Below are 27,829 nucleotides of genomic sequence, written 5' to 3'. Positions count from 1 at the left end.
TTACCCCGGTGACGGGCCGCGCTTCCGGCGGGCGGCGGATGCCGGCGGGGGGTTGACAGGCGGGGCGGGCCGGGCCGGGTGGCGGCCGGCGGCGGTAGCGGCAGGTACCGGCGGTGGCGGGCGGAGCGTGGTGCTCGGGGAGCGCACCCGGGCCCTTGGTGCGGCAGCGGGGCCCGGGGCGGGCCGCGGGGGTGCCGGGGTAAGGGGCTCGGCGGCGGGGCCGAGGCTGAGCGGGCCGGGGCTGGGCCCGGACCCCCGACCCCCCCCTGCCCGGGTGTTGCCGAGCCCGGGGAGCGCCCGGCGGGAGGAGCCCGGGCACCGGCGGGTATTGCGGTCCCGGCTCGGAGGCCGGGGAGGTTTAGTGGCTTCTCCGGCGTTGTCGGTGTAGCTGGGCGCTGGGGCCGGGGCACGGCGGGGCTGATCGGGGTGCAGCCCTCGCTGCCGGCCCGGCCCGTCCCCCGCGGCTGCAGGAGGCGGTGCGGGAGCGGTGGGGTGCGGGGTAACTCGCCTTCCCCTGACAGCGGGGGGGCTGTGAGATGTCCCTCCGTTATGCAGGTGGCGTGTACTGTGGGGACTCGGGTGTTTTCTTTTAGTCTTTGAACCTCTTATTTGAATCTGGAAGTTGGCTCCGGGTTGTCACAGGAGCTCAGTCTTAGGGAATGGGCGAGAATCAGGCGTGGGGAGGAGGAGGAGGAAGAAGAGGAGGAGAAGTGCAGCCCCTGTAGTTTCGCCACAAGCTCCGTCTGTGCCGGGCGGACCCAGCACGGCACCGGCCGCAGCCTGTGTGGTGCGTGCCGCAGCTCCGGGAGGGGAAGCGCAGCTCCGCGCTTTGCTCTCAGACCCCCCCGGGAACCACTAAGAGGAGGCTGATGATTGTGAGCTGGGGTGGATTTCCAGCGGGCACGGAGGTGGCCTTCAGCAAAGGGTTTGAGATGACTGGGGAAGGAAGGCTGCTTATTTAAAAAGCTGTTACAATAATGAAGGACCAAAGAGTTTCCCCGAGCAGTAGTGTGTCTGTCCCGAATTAGTTGATCACGGTGAGCCAGACAAAGCCGGTCTGGCTCTTGACCCTTGGACTTTTTCAGGGTAGTACCGGGGTAGTGATGCTCTCACCGAGTCTCAGTCCTGGAGCTCAGTGAGGGCTTTGAAGGTCTGCTGCTGAGTAACCGCTTCCTTTTTTTTTTTTTCTTTTTTTGCAATGTACTTGATATTAACACTGTGGCAAAGTGCAGGGACTTGCTTAATGTGTACAGAAAAGCAGCCACTTGTGCAAACAAAACGAAACTGGGAGGAGGCAGAGATGGCAGCAGAGTTAGAAAAATAACACAATCACCCCAGAACTGGGATTCCTTTGGGTCTGCGCATTGCTTGTTAATCGGTCTGGGAAGAAGAGGCCACTTGGCTTTTGTAATTCTTTATTGTGTGTAAGTACAGGTCCAGAGCGTGGTAATACATGCACGGACCTATTTTGATATGTAGGTTTACTTCTGAATTAATAGTACATCTGGCAGAAAAACAGGAAAAGGAAACTGCCAGGTAGGTGCAGCTTAGAAATAAACGATGGAAAAGTAGTGAAACTGGAACTGCAGAAAAAAATAGTCTGTGTAAACAGCAGCTACCAAGAGTTCATAGATACAAGTGACCTGTCTTCACTAGGTAAATTCTGGTGGCATCTTGCATAAAGAGTCTCCAGTTCAGAATTTGTGTGAAAATTGTATTTTAAAGGGCTGAGGTTTCTTCCCCTCAGCAGAATGTGCTGTTCTACAGCACATTTCTCTGTTATCAAGAAAGTAAATTTTTATTAGACAGCAAGTGTTCCGGTGTTCAAGTGTTCTGCACCAGTGTAGGTGGTGCTTTGAAATGTGAAATGCTTTGAAAAGTGAAAACAGTTGGCTCTTTAAAGCCTGGCAGTAAGTAAATGCTTCTGATGTCAGTTGTGATTCTTTAGTTTTTAAATGTTTGACTAGGCTTTTTACTTTTTAAATTTAGGTACGTCATTTTTCTTACCCTATGATTGGCCATACAGAGTGTATCACTTGCCTCTTGTGACATTTGTCTAAAACAAGTAGGGTTCTGAAATCGTGTTAACTCTGGTGAAATGCTGTTTTTTGACGATTTCACCCTTATACCAATACAGGATGGACTGTCTGTTCAGTGACAGGTGCTGCTTATGGGTCAGTTTTGAGCACACAGAAAAATCTCATGCAGCTGCAGTATCAGGAAGTAAAATGTACACCCTTATACTAAAATCTGCAAGTAGTTTGTTTGTTAGTTTGTTACATTCTAACTCCAGCTCTCTCTTTCCCAGTGCCTGCTAGTTCTCAGGCATTTAGAGGATTATATTTCTCTAAACTGTTCCAGGGTCACCTGATGTGAGACCCTGTTCTTTTATCTTTTGTACTGTTGGGAAAGGGCTGGGGAAAATTCTGCAAAAGCCTTCTGGGGCTCTCCGTGAGCTACAGTCTGGTTCACAAGAAGGACCTGAAATCTAAGAGGTCATTTCTGCCATGGAGCACTCACTTAGAGGCAAGGGATGGAGCTGCCTGCCTGGCTGTGAAAAGCACATGGAGGTATCTGGGGAGTCTGGTCTCCCGTTCCAAGGGGTAAGGAAGGTTTTGGCAAGAGCACTATCCACTGGGCTCTTTTTCCAGCGTGGAACTGTAAGGAACCTACTAACAACTTCCTTCTTCCACATGGTGCCACACTAGGATTAATTTTCTGCCTAAGGGGAAATCCCCCAGTGCTGTCTAATAACCAGCTCTGCTGCCTCTAATCAAGCACTGCGGGTTGACTGTGAAGCCAAGACGCAATCTGTGTAGGGACAAGTGAGGATGCTTGGTGTCTTGCTGGCCCTATGGCAGTACCATCACTGCCTTGTGGGAAGATTTGGTCCCTGAGTGCTTCAGGACCTCGCTTTGGGGACACTGTTGCTACTGGGCATCCCCAAGAATGTCACAGGAAAGGCATCTCAGTGGATGGCAGCAGTTGAACGTAGGTCCTCTGTCCCCACCAGCGCAAGGAAGTCCCTGGGAGCTGGGAATGCTCAGGGGCTGCCCTGTGAGGCCGCGGATGCTTCCTCAGCATGGGGTGCTGGGTTGTGGGGCTGCTAGGCTGCAGTGGGGAATGCTTTAAGCACACTGAGTCATAGGAGGTGGTGCCTGGCATTACCATAGAAATCGGATAAGCTGCAAGGGGTGGGGAGTCCTCGCCTGTCCCTTGGCTCCGCTGCTGCATGGTTCCACCATGAGCTCACAGTACAAGGGAACCTGATTTCTTGCTCCGCGTCACTTTGGTATCAGAGGAGCTCTAGCAGATCGTGCAGTCCTCACCGGACGGCAGGGAAAATTTTGCTTGGGTCTCTGCTTGGCTGCAGTGGTCAGATCCCATGTGTTTGCCATGCTGTCTTGGTGATCCACTGCCCTTATATGTCTTGCTCTCATATTTTGGGAATCTAATTTCATTTGCTTAGCAACAGCTCCCAGCCCTTTGGGAGCCCCAGAGAGGTGAAAACTGGTTGTAAACTAGTAACAGATGAGGGAGGACAGGAAGTAGTAAGCATGGAGTGATCCAGAGGGAGAGGACAAAACACTGAATATCCAATTTGCTGTACTCTCAAAATGCATCCCCAAGCTTGGTCGCAAGTGTTGCCCTGACCATGGATGTGACGCCTTCTGATGCTCAACCGCTCACAGTTTTTGTTCTCTTGTGTGAGAGTTTGCTACTCTCACATCTGAGTAGCTGTTTCATCATCTTCTCTGGATAAATATACACATGCAAGCTCTAGGGATGGGAGATGGAAAACATCGTTGCCCCCCTCCATTCTGCTAAAGGAAATAGCTTCACTCTGTGAATGTAATCATATAATCTTTCCACACAAAGGCATTGCGCCTCCTCAGATCGTCTTTGAACCCTTTGCTCTCCTCATAATACAAAACAAGCACAAGCCTGTCTGAGAAACAGGGTTACAGAGAGTGTTGCTGATCCAAGGTGTCATTTTGTTTTGCTACAGTTCCTGTTGGCGTGCTGCCTGTTGGCCGCTGAATTTGCTCTCCGTGTGGTCTGTTTGAGCAATCCAGATCTATGTACTTGTCCTTTCGAGTGTTTCCTTGCTTATTTCCAGGATGCTGACTTTAGAGGCTAACAGCTGTTTCCTAGGGGTTGTCCCTGAGAACTGGTACCCTGAGGAGGTACTGTATGCTGTGCTAGCTTAGTCCTGGGTGTGACATATCTTCTGCTCCAGGTGAGAGCGAGAAATACTTGCAAGCAACAGCAAACACACTGAGCTGTCTGTTGCTTGGACCCTCTTAATTCCTTGGTCTCCTCAGGATTATGGCATGCTTCGTGAAAAATATTCATCCTAGCAATATGGCTTTAAATTAAAGATATGATTCCTTGCTATCTTGTAGGAGAAGGGATTTTCTGGATGATGCTGAAAAGAGATGAGGGTTATGTGGGTATTGTTCTCCCTGTCTTACTAGCTCAGCCTACGAAATCCTGTTTTAAGAAGCTGTTTGTTCATTTCTGTGTTCAGATCCCAGCACACTGAAGCACCCACTTCGGTGCTGTTGAGAGCTCTGTCCCTCCCTTACAGGGAGAAGGGGGGCGATTCCTGGGAAAGCTTCCAGCACTGGGCTGACTGTGGAAACAGCTGGGCTTGGTGCCAGCCCTTGGGGAGGGAGGGGGAGCTCAGAGCTGGTACCATGAGTGTGTCAGGCAGGGTCTAGTGTAGCCTGTCGCCTTCCTCAGCGTTTTGCTGCTGCTCCTGTTTCGGGAGAGAAAATACTCTGGGCAGAGCTGTGGTCAAGCAGTGACTCACCGAGAGAGCTGGTACAGGTTCCTCATGGCCTTTTGATAGCATTTGGCAGGAAAGAATCTGACATATGTCAGTGCTCCGGGCTTGGAGGAGGAGGAGCTCCCGCCTGTGTTAAGGGGGAGGGGAAGTGTGATCTCTGGATAAGTGAAGATAAGGGAGGATTTGGGGAAAATCAGTGAGAAGAGGAAGAGTCTCGATGGGGAGGTAAACTTGTGATCTCTGTGTCTCACCTAGCAGTCTCCAGTCCTCATTCTAGACGCTGAAAAATAAACTGCGCTATTTGGGGGCCATGGCTACAGACCCACTCTCGGAGCTTCAGGATGACCTGAACTTGGATGATACCAACCAGTCCCTCAGCCAGCTCAAACTGGCCTCCATAGATGATAAGAGTTGGCCAGCAGACGAAGCCCCTGCTTTTCCCAAAACAGGTAAGTATCCTGGTTGTTCAGGGTCTGGGGTTTGGCCAAAAAGAAATGGTTTGTTCTGCAGTATTGTGGTCATATCTACATATACAGAGAGCCCCGACTCCATTTGAAAGCTTTATAGACACATTAAATCTTGTGCCACACCCAAGTGAATTAGCCCTGCCCTTTAACAGCACTAAAAAGCTGAGAGCCAGTTGATGTAAATAGACTCTTCTCATCCTGTGGCTGGCTGCACTTTGGTGCTGATAGTACAGACGTGCTGTAAGTCCTTGAGTGTCCTCAATTATGGTCTCCTGAAGGATAGTTTGGCCTTCCTGAGTGGAAGGGTCTTGTACTTCCATGTGGGAGGTGGGCTGGAGATCCGAGTTGTTGCTCTGAAATCCTGTGCTATGGGACTGCTGCCCAAAGAGGTTAGGGAAATTAGCCCCAGGGCATATAGGATGGCCATCTGTCAAGGGATGATTTTAAGATCTCCTGCTCTAAAAAGCCATGATGGTGCCCTTGGCACTTGGTTTTGGTCTTTGTCAATGTTTGTGACACATTTGAACAGTCATTTTTGAGTAGGTATACAGTCTGAGGGACATGTATGGACCTCATAGGATTGATAGGTCTCTTCTGAAGTCATTGCTGCTTTTGCCCACTCAGAATTTCAAAGGTGGGTTTCTGAGGTGGACAGATGCATACATTAGTCCCTCCCATGTTAAAGAACCATGTTTTCTCATCTCTCTATCTCTATTTTACTCCTTACTAAGGTGCTTCAGATTCCTTCTTCTAATTGCCTGTTCCTTGTGTTTTGTGCAGAGGACTCCAAAGGCTCCCCTGAGCCCATCACTCACCTGCAGTGGGATGATCCCTACTATGATATCGCCAGGCACCACATTGTGGAAGTAGCAGGTAGTGGTCTTTCTGTTTTCTCCTTTGATGTCTTTGCAGCTGGGCTGAGGAAGGGTCTTTCTAATGGGGTTGTGGGGGCATCTGCTGTATGCCAGGCCCAAGTGGCAGCGACAGCTGTCATCGTAAACAGAAGGAGCACCAAACTTCTTGAATGTTTGCAATATGTGTAATTTTCCATTGACCTCGGTTAGACTTGCATTCCTGCTTTGCTCTTACCTTCTTTGCTCTTATATTATTAGCGGGACGTGGTTGCTTTTGCTGAATTGTTTCAGATGTGGCCCTTGACTATATCCTGAGCACAAGATGTGGTTTTTGCATGATAATGCCACAGAAGTTACCTTGTTCTGCAGTACAGCTGCAAGGTCTTCAGCTGACTGAGTAATCCACAATAGGTCTGGCAGCTCTCTATTTATTATACCTGAATGGCCAGAGCTCACCATCCTGTCCAGAAACAGCATTTACAGAAATCTGAAATAGGGGGAATAAGCCCCATGTCCCACTGCAAGGAAAGACCTGATCATTCAGGGTCACAAGCATTTGGATTTTCTCTGTGTGGTTGTCTTATCCATATTATTTTAATTATACTAACCCTTGGCAATTTACTGCTGGGACCTCCATAAGAAAAAGTTTTTAGTTTTTAGTTTGCTAAAACTAAAACTTAGAAAAAGTTTTTTAGTTTTTAGTTTGCTGTGATAAGTCTGAGGGAAGGGTAATCCCAGTTTGTCTTGCATTTCTGGTTTAAAAAAACAAAAAAGCACCTCTTCAACCTGTTGTGATTTGATTCATGATTCCTCCTTGATTATCTATAGCCACCTCCTACCCCTCCTTTTGCCATTTCTTTGTACCTTGGTCCCTGCCCCACGTGTGAATTTGCAGCGAAGCAGAGGCACAAGGTGGAGTCCTCCTAATTAAGGGTTGTTCTGCAGCAGGGTTTGACCACAGAGGGAAGATTCTCAGGCACTTACCTTGGTAAGAGTTGTCCTGACATCATTATTTTCTGGGCTGTCTTCTAGCATGAGCTTTCTTTGTCATAACCTCTCATGTTGCATTTTTTGGGGGAACAAAATGGTAATGGAAAACTCAAAAGTAGTCGTCCTTTGTCTCCTCTGTTCCTCTGGCTGCTCAGGTTGACAGGTCTGGTGTTTAGCATTTGGGCCATTATGTCTTGTAGATTTGCCACAAGTGTTTTCATTTGCAAATGTATTACTAACCTTTTCTTTGGGGCTGGAGTTTCAGGAGTGAGGTTGATGGGGGTCTGCTCCCTGGTCTCCCTTTTGCTGAAACTGGGAAGGGACAGATGTGTGGACTCCACCATTTCAGTGATATTACCTAGAGTATTCAGAATTTGAATCGTGGAGGTAGTTGGTGTTTTCTGGTCTCTGGGAGTTGATGAGTTAAGTGATACTGTTGTTCACTTCAGACAAAGCTTCAGACAAAGCGCTTAGCAGAGAGTTTAGATGGGAGACATTGATAAGACTGGAATGTCAGCCCAAACCGAGGATATACTTTTTGTGCTGCCTTCTGACGTAAGCACCAGGCTTTCTGCGGGATTTCTGTTCCGAGGTAACAACATTTTTTTTTTTTTCCCCAAGCTCTCAGAATGGAGTATCATTCCAATGGAGGTGTGTCTCAGTGGCTGTTGGAAAGCAGCCATTTCACACGTTGTCTAGGATAGCAAATGAAGAATTATCTGACTTCCTGAAAGGATTTTGGGGCGGTATGATGACTGACTGGGAGGTGTGCCTGCATTCTGAAAGAGATCTCTTCCCCGTCGTCGTTTAAATCTGTATTTCTAGTGAGCTCTCTGTCCCTGTCGTGTCTCTGCATGGTGCAGAAGCAGCTCAGAGAAGCTTCTGTCGTTGGCGACTTCTGGCCACTTTTCACCAAGAGCTGGTTTATCTGAAAAGCCTGTGATGGCCCCCCGCCCCCAGAAGGTGGTGTGATGCCTTTCGTGGCATCGTAAGAGCTAGTAACAGAGCTCTGGATAGTGGATTTGATGCCACGTAGTTTTGAGACTCGCTGATGTCTCATCTCCTAGAAGCAAGATTTATGAAGTTGATCAAAGGAGCCTAAATTGTAATCTGGGCTCTGGGGAGAAGCTGTTTGTTCAGTTTTCTTGGTCAATAATTAATAACAGTAACTGTTTAGAGAATCAGACAGGGTAATGTTCTCTGGGCTGTTGTTGGAGGCAAACAATCTGGGAAAATCTGGAAAAATCCTATTAGAAGTAGCCTGGAGAATCAAAATCTCACTGGAGGATTGAAATGGAACTATTCGGATCTGGCTCTACTGACAAGTTGTGCTTGTCAGCACTTTCAGGTGCAACAAATGCTCCTGTGCTGAGCCTGAAACAAAACAGCTCCACCCTTGTTCTCTTGTAAATATTAGCAAGCAGCAGCAGATCAAGGGTAGTTTTATCCATTCTGCTGATTTATGAGCTTTCTCTTCCGTGTCCTTCCCTGTTCTGCACTTCAGAGCAGAAAGCGTATGGCTAACTCTGTTCTGGCCTTCCCTGAAATACGTTCTGGGATGATGATGTTCTTCTGAGGCAAAAGCAGAAGGCTAGTTCCCATCCTTGGGCTGAACTCCGTGATCCTAGGGTTATCCTGTGTGGTCAGAAAAGTAATTGCTTCTTGCAGGATGGGTGCACAGTGTTAATAACTTATTAAATGCCCAGTTTTGATGACAAAAAGTTACAGTGTTCATGTTCTAGCTGACCTTAATTTCTGATTCAGTTCAAGACATGCTGGATTTGAATATCCTAGCTATCTGACCTAAAGAGGGAACAAATGTTGAAAAATCTTTTGCAGAATTTGTTAGAAAAATAATGGGTTTGGTTTTGATTGTCACTTAAAAATAGTGCAGCAGTTTCACAGAGACTGTCCTTTTTGCCCTATGCTCCTGTCTTTTACTGGGGACTGGGATCTTCCTGGAAGAGGCTGTCCATGGGGCACTGCTTTCTGTCCACTGGAAGGAGCAGGCATGTCATCACTGATCCTAGCGATGGTGTGTCTCAGGAAGATGGGGGCAAAAGACATCCAGACCACAGTTCTGAGGGACTACTATGGCATTGTTATCAATCAGAATATTTTAGTTCTGGGAAACCGTCTTTTGGTTCTGGGATTCAATGCTTTTCTGAAGTAAAGAGATGATACTCTGCCTGTCCTTTCAGAGCTGCCTTGAGGTGTGTGTTTCTGGAATGTTTCACGCAGGCTCTGGAGAGGTCTCTGCGTGGTTGTGCTCTTCTTGACTCTGAGTTCCTCTTTCTGTGAGCATTGTGGCAGAGAAATTTGTCTTTACGCGTGGGTAGAAGTTGGAGCAGAGGCACCTAGATTTCACTGCTCAAACCACTTCTGCAAAGTGTGCTTTTTTTTTTCCTTCTCATGTCATGTAGCATTTGGAGGAAACACAGGCATTTGTTTGAAAGCTGTTGAGGAACTATCCCAAATTTCTGTTATGTTTAAGTGTTTTTGTATCTTCCTGCTAATTCTTATATGGCAAAGGTGCTGCTTCCATCTCCTTTGGGGTTGAGGCAGACTAGAGTGACATAATCTTGGCCTTGAATTTCAGCAGAGGCTGAACTGCAAGAATATGGCAGATAGTTAACAGTCCAAAGGAGGTCTCTGGGGATGGCAGCTCGTACTGGAAACCTGGGACTGTTTGGGAAGAGCAGGACTCTTGACAGCTCTCTGGCAATGTGTTCCTCCTTCTTCTGCCCAGTCTGAAATACTGGTCTTGCCTTTGTGGTCAATATGAAAACCTGTAGCTATGAGATGCATCAGCATTCACATTTTATACAATAGCTGGCGTTCTTCCTTTTGGGAAAAGAAAACTGGAACTTAACCCATGATTGGCATATGAATTTTCTGCTGCTGTGGAGGCTAGAAGTTGGTGTAGCAGTTGTCAGGAGAGTGCCCATCACTGTTTAGTTCAGCTATGTAGTCCCTGCCCAGTGACTTAAAAGCTTTGCTGAAGCTCGGAGCATGTTTCTGCTGGTTTTTGTGGGAAATCTGCTGCCTCACACCATTAATTGGCAGTCTGCAGGGCTGCCCTCACAGAGAAGGCGTGATGCTAGCGTGTGTAAGACCTGAGATTGAAGTGGCAAAGCAAGGTGGAGAGCTGGGGATGGATGTACCTTCTTGCGTGTTACTAAATTGAAACTCCAGCTTCAACAGTGAATCTTTTTTTCAGTGGTGAATCTGGCACCAAACCTCCCTGAAAAGCGTTGTGGCTGGCTGTTGGCTGCAGGTGCCAAAGCTGTAACTAGTGCTGATGATTTGCAGTTGCTGTTTGTGATTGACGTGGGGAGGTAAAATCAGTCTTGGAGCACCAGTAGCTGCCATTTCACTAAGCAGGCAAAGGTAGAAGTTGCAGACAAAACTTGTGTGGAAAGTATGCTGCAGTGTCTTTGGTAGCATTAGCCACCCATTAGGGCTCAGCAAAGGCCTCTGATAACAAGGGTCCGTTTTTCCTTCCAGTGTGGTACTTTATTATTAGTTTCATTAATACAGGGTGCCTGCATTTCTGCTGCTTTTGGATGTAGTTTCTGACTTTTTTTTTTTTTTTTTTGGTTGAAGAGTATTTGCATGATATGGAATGCAAAGTTGCTTCTGTAGAATTGGGCTCATCTAGAGCAAGCCCAGCTTGCACACTATGTTTTGACACATGAGATCAAGGGAATGGAGAATTTCTAAGCAGTTCTAAATTTCTAAGAGAGACCAAGGGAATGGAGAGTTTCTTTCTAGAGCCCTGCTCTGCTCAGGCTCCTGTCTTGATATGCCCATGTGAGTCTGTTGAGTACATAGCTGTAAGAGTGATGGAAAGGGGCTGGGTGTGGCAATAAATGCCTTTGTAGACCCCTCCCTGCCCAGAGAAACTTTTTCTTTTTTTTCTAATTGTCAGTTTATTTTTTTTGTTCAGAATCTACTAAACTTTCTTTTTAAAAAAAAAAAAGCGCTGTGTGTGTTGATCTAAATTGTGCCCATCTTCAGCTTATTAATGAAATTTAGCTTCTTGCAAAACAGTCTGTTGGATGTGTTATTCATATGGTATGATGCCATTCTCTATACACTTCTGAAGTTGTTCAAAGGACCTTGATGTTCAGAATTAATTGCATTTAACCCTTTTAAAAATGGTAGTACGGCAGTTGCCATTTTGATGGTAGGGGAAGTGTAACAGTAAGGGCCAGAAATTTGACTGTGGTTATACGGCTTTAGTTGCGAACTCGAGAAAGAGATTTGTGAATCATGGGTTGCTGTAACTGCTTCTAATTGTTAGCTAAGGTTGTTTTGGAGAGGAGCATTGGGGAAAGATGAAATAGAAGGAGCTTGACTGCTGCAAGACTAAATGCAAGCAACTAAATGTGTGCCAGTGGCAATCTGGCGAGACTCTGAGACTTCATACTCACTATTACTTTCTGGGAAAAGGTGTGAAGCTTGGCTTGCTATAACTTTGTTTCTGTTCCTCCAGACCAGGGTGCACTTGATGGGGCCCAACCAGGTAGGTAGATTTTTTTGTGGCACTAACATTTGGTACTGTAGATCATGGTATTCCTTTAGCATGACTGTGGCCTGTAGCTGGACTGTCTCAGGGGAGCCCAAACTTTGCTCAGCCTTAGGCTGCACTGGCAACTTTTCAGGAGTCCAAAGGCTGCACAAAACCATGGTCCAAGGGCTGCACCTCTGCTTCAGGCACAGAAGAATCATCTGAGCCAAATTTGGCGTGTGGGCTTTACCTTGGGCACTTCTGGGGGCTCTTGGGTCTCAGTGTAAATACATCCTGTTCCTCTTCTGTCATGGTGGTGGCCTTGCTTGGACCAGTTCAGTTTGAACTCGGATTTACCTCGTTGTCATGTGTGCTTTGGAAGTTCATCCTAGGATTGTTTCCTGTTCCTTCATATGATCTGCTGCTGTGCTTATGTGCTAAGCAGCTGGCGCTTAAACTGGATTCTCCAGCTGAAAGCAACTGTTATCTATTTCTTCTCCATTTGGCTGCAGAGATGTTGTATTTTGGTAACTTGTTCCTCATTCTAGCCTGAAGCTGTGCTAGGCTGCTCTGTCCTTGCTGAGCATTTGTTAATCCTCTTTGAACTTCAGTCCCAGGACTAAAGAATTTGGCTGTCAGTGCTTTCCTGCGTCTCGATGTAGATGAAACCCTCTTCTGGTGTGAAATTCTTTCCGCTGTTTCTGAACAGCAGTCCAAGACCTTTGCAGAATCTGTAGAAATGCTGATCCTCACTACCTCATTACGTGGGCTCTTCTCCCCCATTTTTCATCCTCTCAGGCATCCTCCCATTTTGCATGCTTTAATCTGACCCTCTAGTATTTTTTTGTATCAGTTAAGGCTGTAGTCATTTGGTAAGACTGTATGATTCTGGCACTGTTTGGATATTGGGAATATCTAGGTGGAAGATGTCATGTATTAAAATACTTCTACTTTGAATTCCTTACTTTCTTTTCCTGAGGGTCTAAATGCACTTTAAAGTTCAACAGACAACCGAAATCTACCAGCTATACTTAGACACTGCCCAGCCGTGTCATATGCTTGGCAGGAACCTGAAATTACATTGGAGAAGTTTTTTACTGACATTGTCTCTGATAAACGTCCTAAGCTTTGTGAAACTTGCATAGTAATGTTCTGGAATTATGTAGCGGTGTCCTCACCTTGTCCCTGAATTCTGTTAACTTTGCTGTTTCACCAATATCACTAGCTTTTGGTGGCAAGTTTTATCCGTCTGCATTCTCTCATTATCAAAATACCAGAATATTCCCATTTGAATTTGGGCCCTCAGCTGAGGGTACCTGGTGAAGGCAGGAATGAGCAGGGTCCCTGGACTGCAGTTTTGCTGCCAGATGAGTAATATGATAGCCTCCAATCATGGCATAAAGGCCAAGTGATATATTTCAGGAGAAACACCTAGAAATACATAACAGCATTTGCAAGCTATGTATTTTCCATGTTGGCTTTATAGATTCATTTAATACAGAGTTCTGTCTCAGGACAGTATTGCTCCCGTGATAGGAATTTCTGCTCTGATACATTTGCATTGCTGCAGGTTGCAATCTGAAACATTAGCCTCAGTATTTAAACTTCAGCCCTTTTAGAAGTCTGGTCCTGCACTGATGGCTCAAAACCACAGCAGTGATGTTCCTTGCCCCTTGTCTCAGAAGTGCGTTAGAAATGCTGCTCTTCAGATGAGAGGAAAAATGGAGTTTGGGCCTTAAAAGCACCGTAAAAATGTTCAGGAGAATTACCGTGTCCATTAGTGCTGCAAGTCAATATCTCTTTAGATGAGCAGCGGTCTTGACTGGATAGGCTTTGCATATTGGCTACTGTCTTGTTCTTTGTTGTTAAAAAAATAATATCTAAATTTCATCCTATAGGGAGGTAGCTTAATTCCAGTGTAGATTGAAAATATTTTTAATGTATGAACTTACTCACAAAGGTATGCACATTGTTGGGGTGCTCTGTGAGTACTGACAGGGTATAATTGCTTCTTTGTTGGTTTGCTGTTAGCTATTGAGCATTCCTCATCGGGGAGAGGTAGGAGACAGCCTGAGAAGCTGAGTGATTACTTCATGGTCTATAGTTGTGTTCAGTGGAAACTTTAGGGGTGAAAACCTAGATACATAAGATTAATATTGCAAACAGGAGAGCAAACAGTACAAGGGATGAAGCATCTGGGAAAGATCAAACGTGATAAGAATCTGTTTGGTCTGAGGGGCCACCTGGAGGCAGTTTCCTCCGAGAGTCAAGAATGCATGGAATGGGCTTTACATTCTTGTTTGTAAGTTGGAATAACTGATCGTTCAGCTTTGATGCTTAGGAGCTGAATTTTGTCATGTCTGGAGGAACCAGACTGATCTGATTTATGTCGGGTGGAAACAGGATTCATGGTTGGTTATTTTGAAAGTGTTGTTGACAGGCTAAGCTCAGTGTGATGAAACTGGAGCGAAACCCAGAACTCAGTAATGGGCGTGCTGGCTCCTGTGTAGGTCTCATGCATAAATTCATTCTCATTTGGAAGGCAAAATGGGCCACTCCTTTTTCATTCATCCAAGGGACTATAGATTATCTTTTGGTGTACTTGGCCCTGGAAATTGTCCAGGGGAAACATGCCGTCTCCCTTTCGGTAGAACCGTGGATTGTCTGTTTTTTCTTTACCAGCGATCCCAGACCTTTTCGCCAAGGCTATATAAAGAACAAGATTCTAGATTTTGCATAGGCCCTGCCATAGGCTTTCATGTGATTCCAGAAGAAGGTGTTTAAGCTATGTGGTTCCTGACTTGTGACTTATCAGGTCTGTAAATCAGTGCCCAGGAGCCTGAACTGAGTGTGTGGCCACATGCAGCATCACATGAACGTGGTGCTGTATTGCAGTCCTTCACAACCAAAGCCTGCCTTGATCAAGCTTGCAATCTGCTTCTGGCCCTCAGATCATCCACTCTGGTGTGAAATGCAGCCTCTCAGTTAACTGAAGATAGCACCTCTTCTGGCTTTAGCGCAGAGCTGTGATCTGCAAAGATCTGTAGTCTTTCTGACCATTTTCTTTCATCACTACAAAACTCAACAGATTCTCAGATGCTGCCATCTTCTTGCTGCTCTGTGCAGGCAGGATCTTTTGTTTTCCAGATGGAGACATATGAGTGGCTCAAGACCACTGAGAAGAGTCACAATATGCCATATTCCCTGCCCAGGACTTTGTAGCCTGCACCTTTGTTTTATAGACAGGTTACGTGCATTAGACCCAACCCTAAAGCTCATAGCAAGGTACCGAGAAACTCTGGGCTAGGCAGAGAGTGGGCTACCGTGGGATATGCAATGTGATGTTGGTCTTGTGGCCTGGCTGTGACTGTATCTGGTTGTTCCAGATAAGCCTTGCATCACTCTCTCCTAGTCCTGCATTCTGGGTCATGCATCCTCCCTAATTGCCCCTTACCTCCGCATGTGTATGTCAATGTGATGGCCTATGCCACCCCTTTCCTAGTCTGTACCTAGCGCTGCCTCAGTGTCCCTAGCTTTTGTAGAGGTCCTGGCTTGTGTGCATCAGTAAATTCTGTCTCGTGTTGTCTGGTGAGTGACTTGAAAATGAGACTTGTGAGGGAAAAATATAAGTGAACAAGTAGCAAGAGAATCTGTTCTTCTGGCCAGGATGGGGGTAAAAGAGAGTTAGTAGCATCTTAATGTCATGGCTGGTGTATGTGAGTTCTCTGGCTGCTGTTTGCAGCACCAAGTGGTCATCTGTTACTAACAGGCAGCGTTCCCAGAAACCGCAGGTTTGCTGCGCTGGGGTTCAGTTTGAGATCTCAGTTGCTGCATGGCAAGTGTACCCATGGAAAGATGAGAAAATGGCTGCATGCTCTGAATACTGTAAATCAGTGTGGGGAAAAGGATATCTTTTAAGGGGAATGGTGTACTGCAGGGGTGTCCCACATAAGTGGTGATCCTTGCTGCTTTTCTGTGCTGTGGGCTGTTTGGGATGCTTGTGCCATAGGGAGGAAAGGAAGGTGATGTTGTGTATAACCTCAATAGCACCTTCCACTGCTCCATGCTCCTTTTGCTTGTCAGGAAAACATAGCACTTGGAGCAGGGTGAGTGTCAAGAAAGATGGGAAGACTTTAACCCTTCACACTAAAGGAACCATTTCATCTCCACTGGTGCTAAAAAGCAGGTCATCCTTATGGAAATGGATTGGGTGTTGTGTCTACGAGAGAACGAGACTTTCCCTCAAACTCCATGTGTCCAAAAGATTTGTGACCTGGTTCTTATCTAAATCTCGTCGTTCCCCTAACTTATCTGCTAAGCCTGTTCGTGCCCATCTGCTCGGGTTTTGTTCATGGGGCTGAGATCTCTGCTGGCAGAAGTCCACTGATGTATGAAGGCTTGCTCTGGGGAAAACTTGGCTTGTTGTCTCTGAAGCCTCAAGTGGTGGCTGGGAATGTCCTCCCCAAGATGAGGGTGCTTTCTGGGTTATTTGGTTCCAGTGTGATGGGGACTGTTTTCTGCTGGGTTTTTACATAGAATGCTTTGTTGTGACGCACTTTGCAGCTCCTTCCAGCTCAGGTTGAAAAAATATCACTGTGGATGGAAAAATCTAGGAAGCAGTGAACAGCTTGTTCGGCAATCTCCCTGGAGAATCCAGCATCCCTACTTGGTCCATCTGTAGAAGAGGCTTACGATGATGCTTGCTTCTTATCTCTGCGATGTGACTGGGACTGCGCTGTTTCTAGGAATTTATTGGTTTCCAGGGCTTTGTTCTGTGTGCAAGGTGAAGCAGAAGCAAATGCACCAGACCACAAGCAGTTGGTCTGGGACTGTGTGCAGGAGAGAAGGAGTGGTTGTTGTGCCTGTGAGGGGCAGTTTTCCTGGTGCCTCCCTGGGTACACATGCATGAGGAGCAGTGCCCATGGGCAACGTTGCAGGATTAATGCTCTGAGCACTCTACTCTCTACTTGACGCCTCCATCCCTACGTGCCCTGAGGCATCCTGGCTTCCTATCCTTCTTCTTTAGGGCTGGAGCATGGACTTTGTTTTCCATTCGCATTGTTGACTTGCCAGGCCCTTGGTGTTCAGGTTTCTGCTTCCATACTAGGCCCGTGGTAACTGCTGAAAATCAGTTTTAGCTTTGCCGGCAGCTGTGGCAATCCAGACTTCTGCCTTGTTATGGTGGTTTCCCATTCTCTGCTGCCAAGACCATAACGTAGTCCTTAAACACCCTGTAATCTCTGTCGTTTCATCTGCAGGTGATGACAAATACGGAAGAAAAGTAATTTTGTTCAGTGCCTGCCGGATGCCCCCAAGTCATCAACTTGATCACGTGAAACTGCTGGGGTGAGTAGTGTCTCAGGAGGCTCCTGTTAACTTCTTAAGCATGACATAATTCCCAGGGGCTAGATTCCTGGGGGCCAGGTCTGTCTGCAGTAGCTTCTTTAGCTGGATTTGTCTTCCCAAAGTGCTTGCCTCCGTTGCTGGGGGTGCCAGTCCTCTATTGTGGCACACAAAAATGAGGCCCAAAGGGAGGAAGAGCCTCTCTGTGGCAGAGCATGAAGTAAATTCAGCAGTTCTCTCTTCTCAGGTACCTGAAATTCACACTGGACCAGTATGTGGAGAGTGATTACACACTGGTGTACCTGCACCATGGCCTGACCAGTGAGAACAAGCCATCCCTGAGCTGGCTGCGGGATGCCTACAGGGAATTTGATCGCAAGTGAGTAAGGCTGCAGCAAGCAAGGATATAACATCCTGTTCTGTAGCCTAACATAGATTATCTTCCCCAGGCCCCCCATGTAGCTTGGTGATCATAATTTACTATCACTTATTTCTGCTGCGTATGGAAGTGGGTTGTTGTTTAATGCAGGCTGAATAATGGGATAAACAGCTCCTTCTGCAGTTGCGTCCTTTAGGCCAACAGGCAAGCAGTAAAGCCAGGACCCAGCGCAAGTGTGCCAGCCCCATGGTATAATTGTTGCTTCCTGGTGAAGCCGCTCACTGCTTCTTGGTGAATCTTGGAATACAGTGAAGCATGCCCTTAAGCTGCTGAGTGGCCTGACACAGCTACGAAGCATGGGAGAGCAGAAGCCGTGGGTGCTGGGGAGTGGTGAGGCTCAGTGCAAAAGGAATGGAGCACCCGGGGTGCCCTAATCTTGTGGAAAGTTTAGTTCCTCTGCTTAAAGTGCAGCTCATCCTTACTTAAGCTTCTCTTGGCAGGTACAAGAAGAACATCAAAGCCTTGTATATTGTGCACCCGACCATGTTCATCAAGACCCTGCTGATTCTTTTCAAGCCTCTGATCAGGTAGGAAGCGCTATAGGAGGCTCACCCACATCCTCACGCTGCCGGGGAATAATGGGGCATTCTCAGTGGGGCACTAGATGAGCTCAGGCTGCTGAGCCTGCCCTGCAGTCTCTCACCCTACGGTATCTCTTCCTATCTCTGAGCTCAGAAATACTCAAGACACAAGAAGTACTGCTTTGGGAACCTACAGAGTTTGCAGCTCTGTGCTGCTTCCTTTCTATCCAGCCAAGTAGAAGTAAAGTGTAGCAGGCTCTGCTAATAATGAAAAAGGAAGTGAGAGCATCAGTCCAAATTATATTTAATTCATTGTGTTGATGCTGAAATCCTAACTCTGTAAAATTGAAAAAAAACCTCTCTCCAGCCTCCTTAGGGAGGAGAAATCCAGTGTTGTAGGGACCCTGCTGCTGCTAGGGCTTCTAATATGACTTGGAAAGTCTTGGGATCTTCTGGTAAAATATATGGAGTTGGAGAGCTATGTGGGCGACATCTCTGCTGCTCAGCCATACCTGCCCCTTTGCCTCATTGATGTCTCTTGCAAACCCCTGCTCTCTTTACCTGTGAAAAGTCCGTTCTGATACTGGATTTCCTGATGCCTCACATACCTACTTTTCTCTTGTTTTTCAGCTTTAAGTTTGGACGAAAGATTTTTTATGTGAACTTCCTTAGTGAGCTGGAGGAGTACGTGAAGCTGGAACAGCTGGGGATCCCAAGCCAAGTGCTGAAGTGAGAATGCTGCCTGTCTCCCATTTGCTTAGGGCTCTGTGAGAGGGGACTTTTCTGGAGAATGGCAAGAGGAGGGAGAGATTATTCCACTCAGGCGGTGGTTTTGAGGGAGTGGTGACAAATTGCCTTGAAGACTACTGTTACTCTCCATGCTCCTTCCTGTGTGTCCTTGGTCCCGGTGTCCAGTTCTGTCCTTGAGTTAAAAATCCTCCTCCAGTGGAGCATCAGTCCTGCCTCTCCCATTCACCCCTCAGCGGCTTTCTGTGAGCTCCTGACCTTAACACTGACCTGGAGCTCGTGGTGAGCATCTGCTGCGCCTGGGCACCTGCTTTGCTCACTCTGCACAGTTCAGCTTGTCTTTGGGGCTTCCCAAAGTTGCCACAATCTCGGTCCTACCAGATTGATTCCTGGTCCCTCACACACATGTGCAACTGTCTCATCACAAGCAGTGCTGTTCTGGCCTCCTGACCACACTGTCAGTCATCCTCAGCCACTCCAGCTCCTTTCTCTCTGCTTTTTTCCTGGCAACCAGATGTTTGTTATGTTTCCCCTGTGCTCCAGAGTTGCCTGTCCTGTTTTTGCATAGGTGGAATCAACCATGCTAGGCTGGAGCTGTTACCAGTGGGTGTGCAGTGGGTCATGTGCAGTGCTGGGTTCATGCTCTTTCTGGGAAGTGAAGTGGCTTTTTACCAGTCTGTGTTTTGCCACAGATACGATGAATATCTGAGATCCCTGCAGAAACCTTCACAGGTGCCCCAGAAGCCAACACCCCCACGCCCACCGCTGCCAAACCAGCAGTTTGGAGTCTCGCTCCAGCAGTGAGTATCTCTGGATCGTGTTGCTTTTGCCCTGACTTGCTTGATATGAGGTCACTGTACTTATAACTGAACAGCAGCAAAAGTGGCTGTAAAATTTCTTGCAGCTCAGACTTCCTACAAAGCTTTAATCATTCTTCTGATGAACTCTGTGCTCATGTCCACATCCTGGCTGAGTCAGTTCAGTTCTACACTCTTGATTCCTCGGCTAGATTTCTGCAGCTAAGGGTCACTAAGGGAGGAGCAAAGTATGGGGACGGCTTTATGCCACTAGAAACTTCCTTTAGGCAAAGGAAGTCTGTAGGAGGCTGATGGAGGTGTCTTTCAGGCTATGCTATTTTGATTAAGCAGAGCTGCAGATCTGTGGGGTTTTTTTAGTTTTTCCATATCATAAATTCTATTTTAAAAGCACTTCTGTTCACCCTTGTATGGATTCCCATCCTTCATTCCTGCACGGTGACACAGGCAAACACAGACACTGGCAAGGGCTAGTGCTGTCGGCTAAGTGTTGAAGGTATTTTTAACTTTGAGTGTGATTTTTGCCTCCACGAGGAATGAGGAGGAGCTGGTACTGTGCAGCCAGACAGATCCTCTGAAGCAATCTGGGAACACATTCCCCAGCTTCAACACAACATTTCCAAACGTAACCCCTGTAGTGCTGTGTGCCTGAGCTTCTTGGTAGCCTGAGAGGGGTGAACAGCTCCATGCTATCAAGCGGTATAGACAATCGAACGTGAGGGTGGCAGTGAACACCTTGGCATCGCTAGCTCTTCCCTGACAGCCATCAGGTTGATTTGTCTTCCATTACGGCAGTGGGGTGGGTAAACTTATCCCACATATATTTCTCTCATATGTCAGCTTCTTTCTGCCCTTGCTCCTGTGGGGAAGGAAAAAGGAAGCTTAACCCTTTTCAGCTGATTCATAACTACCAGCCTTGCCATCTGGGAACCCCTTTGCCCTGGCATCTACAGGCTAGGGTTTTTACAGAAGATAGAGAAACGTTCCTGTGGTGTAGTAATGAGCTCATACTTACTCCAGTGAATGATGTAGCACGATGGGTGAAGAGGAGAGAAGGCTGGAATAACGGCTGAATCAGGGACTGGGGTAGCGAGATCCTATGTGGTAGAGCTTGTGTGGGCAACTTCAAGACTCAGGGGCTGCACGCAGGGCAGGGAGAACCAGTCATTTGTAACCTTTTGTCTCTTCCAACAGTCTCAGGGAGAAGAGCCCCGATCAGTCTCCTGTTCCTCTGGTGGTCAGAGACACCATTGCTCATTTGCAGGAGCACGGTAAGTGTTCAGGGAAAGCTGCAGCCCCTCTTAATTCCATGTCAGTGGCCTCTCCTCCAACCAAGTTCCCATCCAGAGTGTGGTAAGATAAAGAAGAACATCAGTCTAGAATAAGCTGTAAAGGCCTGAACTAGGTGAGTTAGCCTTCAAGGGAGATTGTGAAGGGCTTAGGAGACCTCTTTCTTCCAGTCATCATACTCCCACATGTGTAAGAGTAGCAAAATGCCCTTGTGTCCTTTGCCTGGTAGTGGAAGCAGAAAGAATTGCCATACTCAAAAAAAGGGACTTGTTGACATCTATCTGAATGCCTCACAGCATGCATTTTTGATTGTTAAGACAAACGTTTAGAGACTGATCTTTCTTCTCCATCTGCCCTCACTTCCCAGCTCTTACTACAGAGGGGATTTTCCGGAGATCGGCAAATACACAGGTTGTCAGGGAGGTCCAGCAAAAATACAACATGGGTAAGTGCCCAAACTCAGCAGAGCCCCTCTCATTCCCTAAATACTGCTGTCCAACTGGAACTGTGTTGGAACTAGTCCATCATGGCTCCTCTCCTTCTCCGATAGGCCTCTAGGTGAGGGCCCATCAGGGTATGATCTGAGTTGCAAGGGAGAAGCATGTGATACTTCTGCTGTGTGGAAAACATATTCCTTCCCACCCACATTCCCCTTGCTGCCCTTTTCCTTCTTGAAAATTTCCCTGTTTCTTGGGCTGGGATATACCGTCTTAGTCTGGTTATACTGAAGGGACTGAAGATGACCAGGAAGAAACTTGGTCATCTGTTTCATTTGATGACTTGTAAAGATGTATTGCTGGATTCAGCAGTGCTTAGCATATGCTTTTGGGACACATTTTTCCACTCTGCTAGAAGATGTGGTGCTTCACTACCCTCTCTGTGTTCTCCTTTAAAAGACTGCCTCCCTCGTTCTGGGCTCTGACCACCACATCCCATTCTTTGTCTGGAGGAGGTCCTGCTTTGGACAGTGAGCACTGAGCTTCTGCTCTACTTTCTCAGGTGTGCCTGTAGATTTCCAGCAGTATGAAGACGTCCACCTCCCTGCTGTGATTCTCAAGACCTTCTTGAGGGAGCTACCTGAGCCCCTCCTCACTTTTGGCCTCTACAGCCATGTTGTCAACTTCCAGAGTGAGTCATAACAAGAGTGTGCTACTCCCTGAGTGTTGCACTGACCAAAGGCAAAGATATCTTTGGGGGGGTGGGACGGGGGGCAGTCCTGCATGGGATAGCCTGTGACAGCAAACATAGCTTTCATCAGGGTGGGTGCTGAGGATTCCTCTTGGACCTGCTTGTCCTGTTTCTATTGATTTTTAGATGTGGAGGAGGTAAATCGTGTGGATGTTGTTCGCAAAACACTCCAGACTCTGCCAGAAGAAAACTACCAAGTGCTCCATTTACTGACAGCCTTTCTGGTGCAGGTGAGCTGTTCCAAAGGTGGGCAGTCGTATTCCAGTTCAACTGCGTTGCATCAGCTTTTTGACTGCCTGCTCCCTCTTTTCCTTTGAGAGGAAATGGGTCTCAAGCTAGAAAATTGCCATTCTTTACTTGAGAGGTGCAGGTGGGCATTAAGCCCATGTGGTCTGTATCAGGGGGGCTGAAACCTCCCAAGGGTGGAGGTACAACTGCAAAATATCTGAGTAGAAGATGAGACTAGAAGAGGGGTCTCAGGTCTGCCCTACAGAACCTTCTGCTGCCAGGGAAGCCACTGCAAGGCTATTCTAGCAAGAAGGAAGATCATTTTGTTTTGAGTGGTGATCCGGACTCTACTGGCTGGCAGTGCTCTTGAACATATTGTTATGATACGGCCCGGTGGTTAAGCCGCACCTCCTGAATGCTGGATTTCACATGTGTTTTCCCCAGACATCTTCTGGCATTGGGCCTTCAGCTTCTCTCCTCCCATTTGCCTTTGGGAGTCTGTCAGCAATAGCTTTGGGGAGGGTACAGGGCAGCTACTGTGTTGTTCTGTAGGATTCACAACGGTCTCTTTCCTTCCCACATAGGTCTCTGCTCACAGTGACAGAAACAAGATGACAAACACCAACCTGGCAGTTGTGTTTGGCCCAAATCTGCTGTGGGCCAAAGATGTAGCCATCACCCTGAAAGCCATCAACCCCATCAACACCTTTACCAAGTTCCTGCTGGACCACCAGAAGGAGCTCTTTGAGAACGTGGAGGCCTGAATCCAGGCCAGGCCACACCAGCACACTGTGCCCACCTTCCCACCTTCTTTCCCACCTTGTCTTGGAGCTGTGACCAAGCTGTCTCCAGTGCAAAGGGACCATTGATCCTCTGGGTGATGAGCTGTGGGCTGTGGAGATGGTGGAGAAAGTGTGTAAGTAAACAAGCCGGAGACCTGCTGCTCTGCATGGGGCAGGGAGCTGGTCTCCCAGCTGCTGAGAGTGGAGTCCTAACCCACCTGCCAGTCTGTGCAGCTCCTCCGGGGCTCATCACCAGTCTGCTGCCCTATCAGATGACCCGCCTTCCTTTCCTCCTTCCCTCACATGCAGTTTTTCTGCCTCCTGGTCCCTTCCTTGGCAAAGATCTTTTTTGTTTAAGCTCCCAATAGCCCCAGCTCACCCCCCCTTGCCTCAGCTGGGCTGTCTGGGCTAGGGCAGGCTTGCTGGGTTTTTTGTGGCAGAGATGTTCTTGCTGCGAGTGCCGTCTCTCAGCACTTTCCCCAGAGGCACCTGAAGCAGGGAAGGGAGCCAGGCAGCCCTTGTGCTTCAGGTAGCAGCATGTCCTGCACTTGCAAACACCGCTCTAGACCCCATGCTTTTGACAGGCAAGTGAAGGACAGGCTCACAGCACGTGGGCTGTATTACCTGTCAGACTCCAATATAAGGAAGCTGAATTTAGCCCAAACCCCTCCAGATACTATTCAGTGTTTGCTGGGGTGTAGTGGGTGAGATGCCTCCCATAGTTACCCAGCTCAGGTGTGTTTGTCCCTCCAGCAGCATTTCCAGCCTGGCTGGAAGGCCCATGCCAGATCTGGCTGTGCAGAGGGGCTGGCTGGGGCCCTTTGGCAGCTGGTGAGTGTGAATGGCAGGGAGCAAGTGCTCTGGTGGCACTGAACTGCTGGACACTATGAGAAACACTGCCTTTTTCCTGTGGCAGGAGCACAAGGCCTCTTCTCCTCCATCAGGCACGTGTATCTGGGCTGACTGGCCCAGACCGCCTTGGCTAGTTGTCTTTTTGAGCAGAACTTTCCCCAGCACAGTGTAACAGAGAGCACGGGAAGGTCTAGGGACTGGGGCTAACCCTCACCCTGGAGTGCAGCAGGCCTGAACTATGAATTTCTGCCCAGGTGCTGAGCACTTATGTGCCAAAGCTGTGAGGGAACAGCTATTCCATGCCAAGGGCCTTTGCCCCGTCTCCTCCTCGGTTCATGCCTTCCCTTCCATCCTACGTGGAAGCCTGGTCAGATGCATCCTGTATGCCCTGGGCACAGCTGGAGAGATGGGGTTGTCCGCAGGGCGGGCTCAGAGCGGGGTGGGCCTGTCACCTTCCCAAAGCAGCTGCAGTATCGTTAGGGCATCGCTGTTGGGTTTGGGCTGCAGCATTCCTGTTACCTGAGCTAACTTAGCCTGGGCCCGGCGTGGTCTTAGTAGGGAGCTTCTAGCCTTCACTGGTATGTTATATCTTTCTATCTTGTGCCCTGCGTGCCTGGGCCAGTCCTCCCTGCTGCATCTGGCCACAGGGACAAATCTTGTGGACCAAGTAGAACTAATTTTTAAAAAGCTACTGGATGCTAAATAGAATTTGCTTTCTCATAATATTTTAGCCTGTCTTTAAACACTGATGAAAGGTCGGTGCCCCAGTTGTAATCAAAATAAGTGACATCTGCTGCAGGCATTATGGAAATTCCTTTTTGCTAAGTTCTGGAGTGGGGATGGGTGTGAACGTAGGCAGCTCTGGGGGCAGTGCAGGTCCATCCAGCTGGCTCGGAGGAGGGACATCAACACATGGGTGGGAACAGTGAGCAAGAAACCGAGGATTACTAAGGCTGGAGCAAGAGATGTTCTAGGAGAGGGCTGTGTCTGATCCCTTCTAGATACTGAGGGACTTGACCCTGTGGAGGCTAAAGGCTGCTTAGTCTCCCTCTTCCAAGAGTAGGAGTCTTCCCTGTTTGGCCAGGATATGAACTGTTTCAGCAGTAACCAAATACGTGTTTTGGAGGAAGAGAGATCCTAATTCGCCTGTGATCTCTGCTAGAGGAAGTTGGCAGGGCTGATGTGCTGTGGAGGAGTAATCTGGGATGGACAGTGTGGAGAGAGGTGTACTTGCCCCAGTGTTTAAGAGGCAAGGTTTCTGGGCAGCCTGGGAGCAGCCTGGAGGCTGAGGGAGCCCAGTGCAGCCTCTCTGTCCCTTCAGACACTCAGCTCAGTGTAGTTCTCAGTACAGGGGGAGACTTGGTGCTCTGACTATATCTGCAGCTGACACTGGCCTTGCTTACATCCCCCTACAGGAAAGGTAAACCCAGCTAACTTCTCCTGGGACAAACAAGCCCAAGGTTGGCAACTTGGAACGGGAAGTGCCTGTGTGCTGGGGCATGTAGCCTTGTCCCTATGCGCAGCTCCAGCTCCTCCTGCCCAGTAGTGAGAGGAGCAATGCTGGGGGAAGCTTAGCTCCTCTCCAGCAGGAGAGCAGGGATTGCTGCAAGTGTCCATGTTCTAGCTGGAGTTTGGTGGGTGCTTTTTTTTCCTTTCTTTTTTAAAGTGAATTCTTGAAATAAATTGTCCTTTTTTAGAAAAAATGGAGCCTGGTGCATCCCCTGCAGGCAGGGATAAAAGCCTGCTCCAGTTCAGTGCCTGCAGGGAGCAGATTTGGAGGGTGTTCAGGAAGCTGCTACTGCTAATGGTGGGAAAGTGCGTAAATCCTGGAAGGGACCCAGTGTAAATATCCCCTTTCCTCTGCTGCTCCTCATGCTGGAGCTGCCGGGGGCCCTGGAGCAGGCACAGTAACCAGGGCTGCTTTTGCTTCTGCAGTCTGCTCTCCTGAATGCCTTGTACTGAAATATCCCTCCTGTGACTTGAGCAAGGAACGGGCCTGGGCCTGCCCGAAGCCGGTGCTGGGTGGGTGGCCACCAAAGCCTGTGTTTGCCAAGCCCAAGGGGTTCAATCCCCCCCTCGCCTGGTAGCCTCCTCACACAGGCAGGGCAGTTTCTCTGCCACGTGTAGGTGTGGGGCAGGATCTGATTAGGGTGCTGGTCTTTGTCAGTTTTCTTGCTATAGAGTTGCCCAAGGGTCTTTTTCCTGGTTCATCTTTCAGGTTAGCTATTAGCCGTTTCTCCCTGTGGGGGTACTTGTTCCACTTCAACCCTCTGCTTCTTAGCACCTAGACCATTTCCCTCTGCTAAGCCTCCTGCTGTCTTAATGGCCTGTGTTCACTCCCAGCTCCCTGGCCCAAGCTGTGTGCCGACACCAGAGCTTTTGGGTGGTGCAGGGGGGCTGGGGCCATCTGGATGCCTTGTGGCAACGTTTGCTAATTTGAGAGAGAGCTGAGGGCCAGTTTGGTCCCTGTTTCCTCTTTTATGCATGGGGGCTCCTGTGCAAAATTTTTGGCTTTGCTTTTGTTGCTGGTGTTCCCTGCCTTCTTTTTTGTTGATGTTCATCAGGTGCAGGGCTGAGGTTTTCACTGTTCACATTGTTTATTTCCTTCTAATCTGCACCAATCTTGTATTTCACAGTTTGCACTTTTTGTATTTCAATAAAAATCAAAATGTAATCCCAGATGCAGGTGTGTCTGTCAAGTGGCAGCAGCTGTGGCACATCTACAAGAAACAGAAGTAAGGCTGGCTATGCTGCCAACCGCAACCATGCGGAGAGGGAGGAAAGTGAGTATGAAATGGCTCCTATGTGAGTAACTCTGGAAGAAATACTAGTTTGCAGGAGCCTCAGGCTGGAAACAGAATTAAAACAAAAATGAAGTATTGCAAGTTTGGCTCTTTCCTCAACGGGGCTGGGCTTCCATGTTACCGTCTCCCTGTCATGATGAGCAGTCTGCCCAGGATTGCCCTTTCCCAGAGGCGGACCCAGGCAGCTGCACAGGTTGTAGTATCACCAGGTGCCAAGTGGGAGCCACCTGCAGGCTCTCCAGTTAGGATTAGCTGGCTAAGTCTCCTGTGGCCAGGTGAGAAGTCCAGCAGAGGCCTGCACCTTCTCATCTCAACACATGGATTGCTAACTCTTCGATGTACAATAGTCTTCTGGTTAGGACCACTATGCTCCACCCCTTGATCAACATGCAGTTAACTGCCTTTTCCTGGAGACACTGTAACTCGCTGGTTACATCAGTACGCTTTTTGGCTAGTAGAAAGGCTCTTGTATGCAAAGTGATTACTACAATTAATAATACAAGTGCAGCAACAAGCAAATGCAATAGTGGTTGGGGGAACAGGGGTAGAACGGAGAGCACTGGAGCTAAAAGCACCACTGTCAGTAGCCTGAGCTCTGGCTGCTGGCCTTGTCGTCTGGACGATGTGTTAATGTTGATGTTAACACTTGGATTTCTAAAACTGCATGCTGCTTTTCATTTTTTATTACTGATAAGCCAGCCGATTAAGGGCTTCCCAGCCGTTGCCAGTTCTCCTTCCGCATGTTGACATTATTCAGCGTGACTCGTGACAAGCTGTCAGCCATATACCAGGAGGTAGAGGTATTTTTGGCATCTGTTCACAGGCAGTACTTTGCACATGGTCCTTGTAGTCTGATTTATTTACCTGCTGTAGGTTACTGGACAGTCCTTCTGTTCTGGAGTTGAGGGGTTTACTACTTACTATTTCTCTGGGGCTTTTTCATGTGGATGGTGCTTTTGGCTAGAGGCTATGATTTTCCACCCCTGGGACTGTGTTGTCCCTCTGTAGTGGGGCCAGTGTCATTCATATGCTGACTATACAGCAGTATCTCAAACCTCCTGTGAGTGCAGCAGTTTGTCCCATCTCAGGGCTTGGTCACAGTGACCCGCCGCCACTGAGGCTGCGCTGTGGCAACATCTGCTCCGGCCTCAGAAGAGCTCGGGAGCAGGTGGGGCCATCCCTGACAGGGTGCTGTATTTGGCAG

General features: G+C 48.2%; 1 protein-coding gene across 4 annotated transcripts; it reads left to right on the top strand.

The window, feature by feature from the left end:
* Window positions 1-19: 19 nt before the first annotated feature.
* On the top strand, window positions 20-26,500 carry ARHGAP1 (Rho GTPase activating protein 1). 4 transcript variants are annotated; one of them, XM_054201718.1, is made up of 13 exons: window positions 20-104; window positions 5,048-5,241; window positions 6,040-6,132; window positions 16,875-16,962; window positions 17,207-17,338; window positions 17,839-17,925; window positions 18,550-18,648; window positions 19,359-19,466; window positions 20,676-20,752; window positions 21,139-21,216; window positions 21,771-21,899; window positions 22,086-22,189; window positions 22,772-26,500. In XM_054201718.1, exons 2-13 carry the CDS (start codon window positions 5,103-5,105, stop codon window positions 22,949-22,951), a joined length of 1,314 nt encoding a protein of 437 aa, XP_054057693.1. In that variant the 5' UTR covers window positions 20-104; window positions 5,048-5,102; the 3' UTR covers window positions 22,952-26,500. The 4 variants fall into 4 exon arrangements, with proteins under 4 accessions (XP_054057693.1, XP_054057694.1, XP_054057695.1 ...); XM_054201719.1 differs by having other exon boundaries at window positions 29-104; window positions 5,051-5,241; XM_054201720.1 differs by having other exon boundaries at window positions 56-104; window positions 5,058-5,241.
* Window positions 26,501-27,829: the final 1,329 nt, after the last annotated feature.

Source organism: Rissa tridactyla, chromosome 4 (genome assembly GCF_028500815.1).
Source record: "Rissa tridactyla isolate bRisTri1 chromosome 4, bRisTri1.patW.cur.20221130, whole genome shotgun sequence".
Classification (NCBI taxonomy): Eukaryota; Metazoa; Chordata; class Aves; order Charadriiformes; family Laridae; genus Rissa; species Rissa tridactyla.
Note: the sequence above shows the minus strand (reverse complement) of the source record. Positions and strands in the feature narration are given on the sequence as shown.